This window comes from Harpia harpyja, chromosome 12 (assembly GCF_026419915.1).
Source record: "Harpia harpyja isolate bHarHar1 chromosome 12, bHarHar1 primary haplotype, whole genome shotgun sequence".
Taxonomy (NCBI): domain Eukaryota; kingdom Metazoa; phylum Chordata; class Aves; order Accipitriformes; family Accipitridae; genus Harpia; species Harpia harpyja.
The window spans coordinates 10276756-10287343 of NC_068951.1; the positions used below are offsets into that span (position 1 = coordinate 10276756).

General features: G+C 44.3%; 1 protein-coding gene and 1 long non-coding RNA gene across 3 annotated transcripts in view; both read right to left on the reverse strand.

The window, feature by feature from the left end:
• LOC128149598 (uncharacterized) overlaps nt 1-6797 on the reverse strand; it is a 30251-nt gene extending 23454 nt beyond the window's left edge. Inside the window, exons 1-2 of the long non-coding RNA XR_008237689.1 lie at nt 6179-6797; nt 5177-5343 (exon numbers count right to left, since the gene is read on the reverse strand). This is a non-coding gene — a long non-coding RNA (uncharacterized LOC128149598). The remainder of the gene's footprint in view (nt 1-5176; nt 5344-6178) is intronic.
• The window catches only part of CASTOR2 (cytosolic arginine sensor for mTORC1 subunit 2), a 131284-nt gene extending 123250 nt beyond the window's left edge, over nt 1-8034 (reverse strand). The window contains exon 1 of one of the 2 annotated variants that reach the window (XM_052804969.1): nt 7624-8034. In XM_052804969.1, coding sequence (XP_052660929.1) covers nt 7624-7736 — 113 coding nt within the window. In that variant the 5' untranslated portion in view covers nt 7737-8034. The remainder of the gene's footprint in view (nt 1-7623) is intronic. The other variant, XM_052804970.1, reaches the window with a different exon arrangement.
• Between the last annotated feature and the right edge of the window lie 2554 nt (nt 8035-10588).

Genomic DNA, 10588 nt, shown 5'->3' on the forward strand with positions numbered 1-10588 from the left:
GCAACTCTGATATCTTAGCATTACTGCTGTGAGCCTTCTAAAGCAGGTTGCAGTTCAGAAGGAGGCTTTTTATTTTAATCTCTAGTAAAGCACATTTAACAGACCAAAGTAAGGAAGTCAGTTCTGGCTGGTGAGGAAGCTTAGGCATTCACTGCTTTTCTTTGGATGTGAAAATAAAACTTTATCAACCAGTACAAAATGTTTATTATACACCAGACCACAAAAATGAGATCAGATTCTCTGTTTCCATGGTCAGCACAGTAAAACTTTGTGCAGTATGTCTGAAACTAACAAGGGATTGTATAGTCATGAAACAGCCTTAATCAATCTTTATTTCTTTTGTGCCATAATAAAACATTTTTGTCTCTTGTCTTCTCTCTTAACAAATATATCTTATAGTTGGCTACACAAAACCAAGCTGAGCTTGGGGGGAGGAGAGATCTTTTTTACTTTGAAATGATAACTGCAACTTACAGGCTTTGCTCTGTTGATTCTGAACTGCGATGAATGGAGTTATTTCCTCACATTCCTGTTGTATAATTCTTCCTTTACCAGCCTTCAGCTATCAGCAGATCAGAGCTGGAGTTTACTCTGGAGTTGGCAGTAAACAAAAGAACAAATCTGCACTGTTTCCTCTGAAAAAAGAAATTGTAGCCCTTGTCCAAATACATTAAAACATTGAAACATGCAGGACGATTAAGGAGTTGTGTATTAGATAAATGAGGTAGTGTGCTCAACAGATTAAAAAAAAAAAGAGAAGAATTAAGTGGAAAGATTTACATATTTATAGAGCACAAACAAGGCGTTGTCAAATAGTTCCAGCCATCAAACGGAGCCTAATTTAAGTTATAACCCAGTGGAAGGAGCAGCCTGTGGACTCAGACTATTGTGTTAGTGAACAACTCAGCTGTTACTTCTTGATGACGAATGCACAATAGTCATACTTTTCCTTAGCAGACCTGTGATACATTTGCTCTACTGCTGAAGCATAAGAGCACCCAGCTTGCAGGAGAAGCCATCTAGGAACTATGAAAAGCCGTGTTTTTCATTTAAATATTGACTTACATCTGAAAGTAATAAATATCCAGCTGAAGGGATCTTTAATGAGTTACATGGAAAAAGATAAATACTTTTTCCTCTTTTTTATTTCTCAGCTCAACATCAGTGGGCAGCAGTGTTGTTTCCTTTACATCACTGATATTGTACATTATCCCCAGATGATGTATTACAACTATGCAACAGCTCTGCCAATGGATAGAAACAGTTTAGCATGGGAAATAAGGAAAAACAACCAGCCCACTACAAACTACAGCCAGGTATTTATTTATTTAAAAGGCAAATGTCCAAGTTCAGATAAGGAGAAAAAAAAAAAAAATCTTAAAAAATGAACAGCCCTGTTAAAACATCCAATATGTAAACCATTTCTCCAGCACATAGTGCTCCCCAGCATTACACTGTGGGTTTGATCCAGTACTTCTGTTCCACCTTTTGAATCTCGTTTACTTTCTAAGCACTCCTGTCAGCTTCTGACTTGGCATCAGCCTTAGCCTGATGGGACCACATGGTAGGTTGAGGACTGCATGACAAGACTGCCAGGCAAAGAAAGACATAAAATAAGGCAGTGCCCCACTGGTCAGCCCATGTGCCAGAAGCAGAAAAGAAAGGGAAATAATAACAACATTTGTAGATAAACAATAAGAGACCATCAGGAAGGAAACCTGCTCTTTCCAAGGTTTAATGTATTAAAACACTGCAGAATGTTCTCACAGCCCAGCGTCAGCTGAAACATGCAGCAGCCCTGAACACAAATTGATGACATTCACAATTAAAGAGCTTATGTTCTTCGTTACCCAAACAAGTAACTTCTATTCTCTCTCCTTCTCATTTATCTGATTCTCACTAGCTCTCACTCATGCTGAATATCCACCAGCAAGTTCAGCACCATACATGCACACAGTGATGCAAACAAGGCGGCAAAGTGCTCTGGGGAAGGGCAGGCAGGCGGCTTTAGCCATGAGGCTTCCCATCACTCCAGCCTCCTGTGGTGTCTGGACATCAGGGCTCAGTCCTTCTGTAACAGATGGTCACCAAGTCAGACGAAAAAAGAAGTCCCCAAACCTTAGATATCACACACAAATACAACCCCAGGGGAAAAAAAAAAAAAAAAAAAAAAAAAAAGAAAAGAAATCAAGACATTTGGGAGTCTTTGCCACACCAAAAGAAAACACAAGCAACCTGTTTTACATGAGTAAACACTGTCTTATAACTTGCAAAAGCCTTTTTTCAGTGGTCTTCCTAGGACATACAGGATGGCAGAAGCTCGGGGCGGGGGAGGTTTTAACAACAGGAGTAACTTGCCTTTGCCAGATGATCACCCAATGTTGCAGACCAATCTGTATTTCATACAAGGACATAAATGACATTTGTTTGTCTGAGTTCATACTAAAGTAAACAGACTACTGATCTCTTGAATGTCCTCAAATGATGCACAGGTACATTTTAAGCACTTGTTTCTCCTATTATGCTCTGAAATCTAAAATAGACCTTTTATTACAGTATCTCCAATTTCAGGACACCTAGGCAGTAAACAAGTGATCAGGGAATGAGAAACACTTATATTAATAGCAACAACACACTGTTCATAAGTAGAGGTGTCAATTATTACTAAGCAAAATGGATAGATTACCAAAAATACCACCACAAACTTAGCAAAGATAACAAACCTAGTTTCATTTTTTGTTCAAAGACCAAAGAAAATCCAGCTTATTTTGTACAGTTTATCATTGTTTACTTCTTGCTACGTTTTTGTTAGAATGAGTATTTTTAAGCACCTCTCCAATCTAAGAATACCTCCTGCCTCTGAGCATCCCATGGTAGAGGCTGCATGATAAGCAGCGTTGAACATGGGGCAGAGCCCAGCCTGGCTCTTCCACCCCATCCAGCTTCTCTGGGAAGCATCTCACACGCAGGGCCAGCCTTCTGCATTTAGTGCCACATCTGCAAGCTTGCAAAGTGCCTGTAATTCTGCTTCAAGTCACCAATATACACAAACTGCACCTCTAGAAAAAGACCTGAGCATCTTGGAAAACAAACCAGACTGACAGATGCTTTTGAAATGGCTGCCCTTAAACTTCTGTGACCAAGGTTTCATCCTTTACACATGCAGAACTTGTAGGTCATTATTTCAGTGTGGTGAAGAGAAGGAACATCTCAAACTAAACAGTATCAGAAAACTCTCGGAGATCTTAAAATTTGTGATGCTAGACACACGACCTACAATTGTTTTAACCACCCAGCCCTGTGAACAAACTAATATCCCAACTACATCCTGGTTACAACTTAATAGCACTATAATTTAAATAATACCTTTTTCCCTCAGCTACTTTTTTTCACTGTTTACCACCAAATCTCTATATTAGGTACCAGAACAGAGAGAGGAAAGGCTACTTGTTAACTCATTGACTCCAGATGTTCAAGGGTCTACCAAAGCATTACCCAGAAATCAGGCTAATTACATTATACAGATACAGTGCTTGGAAGAACCCTGACCCCACTTTATTCTCCAGGACTTAAACTCTCCACATATTTTTATATACACTCAAAAGACAAGGTCAGGCTCACCTTCCTTCTCCCTACTGCATGCACTGGTGGCTCAGTGCAAGCATTATCCAAGACTGTCCTTCCTCCCCCCTCCATTCAGATTTAATTCCTATGCAGTAAAAGGAGATGCAGTTAAAAATATTTTGCAATTAGGAAAAAAAAAACCAAGACAGGAATGTAGCAGCACATTAGTATGTCTATCAAGTCCTCAAGCAGGTTACTTGTGGCACATCACCCAATAGCATGTGATGGTTTAACTCTGACCAAGGAAGCAGAGACACTTAATTTTGGTGGGAGGAAAGCTGTTCTTTTTGCAGCACTCAGGGAGCTGAAGGTGGGAGTTTACAGATAAGCACAGTTCTCTGCCCCAGAGAACTAACATTTACAGATGCACATACAAAAGAAAAAGGACACAATGTTAAAACCAGGCACAGTTGTTATATTTACATATATAAACATGCAGCACGCCTTCTGAATAGGTGAAGATCCTTGGCACCAAGGAACTCTCAAGCCAAACACAGACACAACACAAGCAGTAAAACACTAGGATGATGATGACAGCAACAGCAAAAACATTAGACACACGCAAATCTTCCGCATGCAACTGAAAATTACACAGATCTGATCCTCCACTAGGGTGCCTGGCAGAGCTCAGCTGAAATCAATAGGTCTGCACTTAACCTACACAAGCAGAGCATCAAGAGCACATTGCTCAGTGTAACTGCTTCGGAGTTTCACTATTATTTATTTCTGGACTACCTGTCTTAATGCAACTTTGCATAAAATACCTGATGCCTAACTTAAAGTTATGATTAATAGTGTTTTTCTTTCAGCTCAGTTCAGCCCACCATTTTATTCACTCCTGGTCTCACCTCTTCACCTCGTTAACTGCTTTCTTGCTTCTGGCCATCGGAACAGTTCCAAAATTGCTGTTCTTTCTTCAAAAAAATACTGCTATTGTAACAGAAGCTAAATTAAAAGACTCATGTCATGAACAAGGGCAGACTGAAAGTGGCAAAAGGCCAAATAAAAAGAGGGAGATTTGTTACTTTTCCTTCCCAAGAGGATTAAGAAAAACGTATAAGATTTTAAAAATTGTTCCAGCCCTTTTCCCTGGTGTATGAGAACATGAAAGAGACTCCAATACTCCCTCCAGATCACTTCTCAGAAGAGCCTATGTAAAAATTGTAGCTTCTTGCATGACTATCATAAAGATACTGATGATGTCATTGCCACTTCTTTGGATCACATCTGTCCCACAAATCATTATATTTCTTACTGGCAGCCTTGCAGCACAGGTACAAACTCTGTTTAAAGTCCCACGGGGAGAAACGTAGGTGGTATAAGTAACTGGCATCTTTGCTATCTTATCAGAAAAGATTAGCAGGGATGTAGGCCACCTTCACCTTTCATCCCCCAAGTGGTCCTTTTCAGATGGGGTGGTTGGGAAGGGAGATTTGTCTTGCACCCACACAAAAAGTTGTTGTCTCCTGGGCACATTCACTTCTTAAAGGAGAAGGAAAAAGAAACAGTGGGATCATAAATGTATGGAGTTACATCTCCCAGAGACCCTCACCTTCTTCATATACAGTGTTCATCAGAGCAGAAGGTCTGTGGGGCTGGGACCTTGTTTGCCTCAGGGCATGTAAAAAGCACACAGGAGAAAGCAGTATTTCAGTACTGTCAGTTGTCTTAAGAATGACACAAACAAGCTTCCCCTTCTCTCCCCTGCATCTCTACTGTCTGCAAAAAACAAAAAAACAAACAAAAGGGAAATAAATAGAAGTTTCCCATGTCAACAAACCTTTCCACAAACAGTTTTTTGTTCCTGACCAGTGAGATTCCATGAAAGCTAGGGAAAGATTATTGATGCTCACTGTGCATGGAAGGGGCCAGACACCACAGCAACCAGAAGCAATACCAAACTGTCAAGTGCTGTACCCAAATGCAGGACAAGGTATCACACCCCAAAGCGCTTATCTTACTGTCCTAACCTTTTCACAGCTCTCTAATGTTGAGGATCTGAAATGCAGCGTGAAACAAAGAGACGACAGGACCATCTCTGAACTTAAAATAATAATAAGGCATCACCCCCCCCCCCCCCAAAACCCAGTCTACGCATTAGGAGTGACAGATTTAAAGGTTTTACTGTTCACATTGACAGTGACATTTTAAGCACGGGAAAGGGAACAACAACCCCTCCAAAAAACCAGTAACCGCTTTCAATTATGATGAAACAACACATTAAAAATAGAAATTTAAGACTGAAGAGCCTTTAATGCCCTGTTGAGTATTCAGGGACAGCAGTAAACAAGGTGCTGATATACTTTACACTGCAAACAATGTTAGTGGTGAGCCAAATGGGATGAGCCCCAAATCAGAGTGAAATTTCAATGCATGAAGTTTAACTGTAAGATAAGGGACTGTAATCAAATTACACCACAAATAGATCTATTCATCTGTAAGCATTATCGCAGAGAGAGGATTGAATTACAGCTGGGAATAAAACAATTTAAGAAATAAAAAGCAAATTTATTATCTATTTGTTATTTTCCTACTGCCAAAGAAAATGTCCCACCTTCATACAAGAATGCTATCCAAGATGAACCTGGGGAGAAAACTGAAATACTAATTATCAGGCTGGAAAAACAAGAAGAGTTTGAGTTGTGTTATTTACATTCCCATTCCTCTTTCTGAATAAAGTCAACAAGCTAAGAGAAGACACAAGAATATGCATTTGCAATTCAAGTTGTTTTGCTGTGAAAGGCCTAGGCAGCTTATATGCATTCAATAAACCGGCCAGAGTATTTTTTTTTTCTCCCCCTAAAAAAAAAATAAATAAAAATTCTCACAGTGCCTTCCACTACGTTTTTCTTTTTTTTTCCCCGAAAGCTATGACAATCCATATTACTCAATACCACAATTTTTAAAGAGAACCAAGAGCAAGGCAGGCATTGCCCATCGTCCTCCTCCAATTTGGCAGCACTGAAAAAGCACCTTTTAAAACAAACACGCGTGTGGACGATTTGCTCTTTCAGTAAGTGCTGCAAAGAACAACAACCAGGAAAAAAAAAAAAAAAAGAAAAAAGAGCGAGAGCAAAAAAAAAACCACTCCTCCTCCTCTCATTGCTGTTGTTGCCTTTGTTGTCCGGCGGTCGCCCCGTGCCTGCAGCCTGCCCCGGCCGGCCCCCCCGGCCCCCACCTGTTTTCATTCATCCGCTCATCGCAGAGCAGGGCTCCCGGGCGAGGTGGCCCGGGAAGGGCAGCAGGAGGCAGGAGCCTCACTGGGGGCTGCCCTGAAACGTTACGGGGGGACCCCAAACTCCAGCGCGGACCCCCATCATCATCTCCCAGGCTTGGGGTGGGGGAGTGTAGGGAAGACCCAGGTGTCCCCCCTCACCCCCAAAAACCCCTGCCCTCTGGCGAGGAGGGTGTCCCCCCTCACCTCAGCACCCTGACTTCTTGCAGGCAGGGTGCCCTCACCCACCCCAGCACCCTGCCGTTCTACAAGGAGGGTATGCCCCCCCACTCCAGGACCCTGCCCCCTTGCAGGAACGAGGGCACCCTGCTCCCTTGCAAGGAGGGTGCCCCCCACCCCAACGCCCTGCCCCCTTGCAAGAAGAGTCCCCCTCACCCCAGGACTCTACCCCCTGGCAAGGAGGGGTGTCCTCCGTCGCAGGACCCTGCTTTTTTTCAAGGAGGGCAGCACCCACTCCATCAACCCACCGCCTCGCAAGAAGGAGGCTACCCTGCCCCCTTGCAAGGAAGGTACCCCCCACCCCAGCCCCTTCGCAGGGACGGAGGGTGCCCCCCACTCCAGCACCCTGCCCCTCTGCAGGAAGGAGGGTGCCCTCCCAGCCCCCGGCCCCCTTGTAGCAAGGGGGATACCCCCCCAACACCCTGCCCCCTCGCAAGGAGGACCCCCCCGCCCCCCCAACACCCGGTCCCCTCGCAAGGAGGGCGCCCGCCCCCCTTACAAGGAAAGTGCCCCCAGCCCCGCGCTGCCCCAGCCCCAGCACCTACCTCGTCTTGGAGGACAGGAAAGCAAGTTTGATTAATCCATAGGTAAACAACTGGATGCTCTCCTTGGCTATGCTGGCCACTCTGAGCCTGTGCTCTAGGATGTGCAGTTCCATCTTTTCCTCTTTCTCATTTGTAGTTCATCTATCCCTGGGGTTTATTTTGTGTTTTTGAATGGGGAGGGGGAGGGGGGCTGTTATTGTCGGTGCCTTTTTTTTTTTTTTTTTTTTCCCTCCCCCCGGCTCCTTCTCCCCCTTCCCGGCTCCGGGGGCGGGGGGGTGGGGGATGAGGGAGCAGAGGGTGCAAAAGTTGGACCGGCGGGGGAGGCCGGCGGGGCGCGGAGCGGAGCCGGGCAGGGAGGCAGCGGAGCCCGGAGTGCCGAGCAGCTGGTGCTCGCTGGAACAAACAACTTGCCACTCAACCCCGGCCCAGCGCGCCTGCGCGCTGCCCCGCCGCATGCCGGGGCTTGGAGTCCGCGCCGCCGCCGCCGCTGCCGGACGGGACGGGACGGGACGGGACGGGACGGGACGGTCCGCCTCGCCCTGCCCTGCCCTGCCTTGGGGAGCGGGCCCGGACAGTCCCCCCCGCAACGCACCCCCTCTGCCTTCCCAGGCGATTTTGACCGGTCGTTTAAAAAAAAAAAAAAAAAAAAAAAAAAGGAAATTTATTAGAAATACTTGTAAGCGGCCCGTCTTTTTTTGCTTGTTTTGTTTAATTTTCATTGCACCTATCATGCGACTCGGGCAGCGGAGGCACACAGGGCATCTGGAAAATCTTTCACAACCCAAAACCCAGCAGAAATGAGAACTTCAGAAGTTTTCAGTAACAATAGGGAAATACTCAAATCTTACCCTATTTATTCTTTGATGTGGCAGATAGGGAGTCCTTGTCTATTTCCCTGTGCAGCAAAAATAAAGTGGAAAAAACGCTCAATTTGCATCAAAGTATTATAGAGGTAAAATCGCAGTTAAGAACGTAAAAACAACCTTGTGTGTATGACAGTTGGTAATGTTGGAAGGGCGAATGGCCTGTTTGCCTCAGTCCTCACCCCACTCACTCCTCAACAAGGAGGCTGAAGGAAGGTAGGAATGGATGGACCTTCAAACCAGCACCCCAGAAATGGGGGCTGCTCTTCTCCCCCGGAGTGCCACAGGGCTGGCACCAAAACAGCGACCCCAGCCATGCTGTTTGTGAGCACCAGGTCCTCTGCACAGAGCCCCACTGATGCCACACAGACTGAAACAGGAATTAAATTCAGGCTTGGGGTATTCTTAAAACAGGACTTGGGCCATAAACATGATTTTAGCTTCTGTGCAGGGCTCCCTCTGACTTCAGATCACACTGATTCTGCCATGAACACAAAAACAACAGTAATACCACCTAGATCACTATAGCACTTTTCATTAGTAGATCTCAAATAGGCTTTATAAAGACCACCAGCAGCAGCCCTTCTGCTCTATACATGGGAAAACTGAGGCACAGGATGCGTCCAAGAGCGCAAGATCAGAGCTCAGTTAGCCAAGCCCCACTCCAGGCCATTCCTCTTCCCTATACAGAAGGAAGAGCTTCTGCAGTTGTAAATTAAGCTTTTAGGGCCTGTGTTCTTCTGGCAGAAATCCCTTGAATCCAGCTCTGGAGACAAGCTTCTGAAACTAGGATTTCCAAACTCTATTCTGTTAGTTCCCACTGGATGGCTGTATTTCTCCCCTGGACATGTCTGTTCTTCCTCTGCCTGTGGCCATACTTCTGAAAGGCTGTCTTAATTTTGTTATATCCCAAAAGGAAAAACTTGAAATTAGAGGCATTCATATCAATAGTTAGTCAAAATCATTCAGAGGAAAGGCAACAAAGATAAAATATCAAATCGCTACTTCATTTTTTAAAAGCCTTTAAAAACTGAGGAGTTGTTTTCCTTCACTGCCTCACACAGAAGTTGAAATGACTGTAGGCGTTGCATTTTAGGAAGCTGAAGAGGATTTTTAATCTGCTTCCACTGCCAGTTCAAGGTCTTGGTCTTCAAAGCTCTGAATGTACCTGTGCCCAGCTACAAAAAGTGCCTGCACCTGCATCTACAAATCACAGAGATATCTGTGTTCCTCTGGGACAATGCAGACCACAGACTCCAGGAGGAGGCAGCCAGGGACAAAACACGCACCGTCAAGGTTGCTGTGAACTTCTAGAGGAAATCAGACAAATGTAGCCTGAATCACTTCTATGAAATGCTGCAAAACTTTCCTCTTTTAAAAGATTTTCCATCATAATCAGGACAACATTCACAACATCAACTCTTCCCCTTCCCACTTAGAGAAAAAATATGCTGCCCCCAAGCAGAGCTTTCTCAACCCAGAGAGGCCAGATACTCCAGGAAGGCCACCAGGGATTATGCTATTACCAGTCTAATTACCACAGAAAACGCTTACATGAAACAATGAGAGATGGTAGAACAGACCCAAAGGTAAACTCAGTGGGGACCTTTTGAAGCAAGCAAATCATCAGAGACTTTGTTCTGCCTGCAGGGAAGGAGAAAAGAAGCCCTGAGTTAGTCATCTGGATTTACTAAAAAAAGAAGAATCAAGCAAACAAGCAAAAAAAAATCCCCCCAAACCCACAAAACACAAAATACTTCTTCATTTTGTAAGTTTACATCTGGTGCTCTCCAAAATTGCAATTTCTTTCCTGGGTCTGTTCAGCTGCTATGGTTTTCCAAGTCTTTCAAAGAAGGCCTGAAGGCCTCTTTGAGCTGGAAACACAGACCTCATGGCTACATGAACCTTCACATAATTGACTGTAGGAAGTATTAGGAAAATATAAAGCCCTACCAACACCCAACCTAATTTTCTACACATGAAAAATATGCCTAGCTCAGCACAGGCAAATTTTTCAAGAGCAGGCAACCTGGCAATTAGCCAAAATACTATTAAATGCCCCCTCCTCCAGCTGTCATTAGTATTCAGATCTCTCCCTCCCT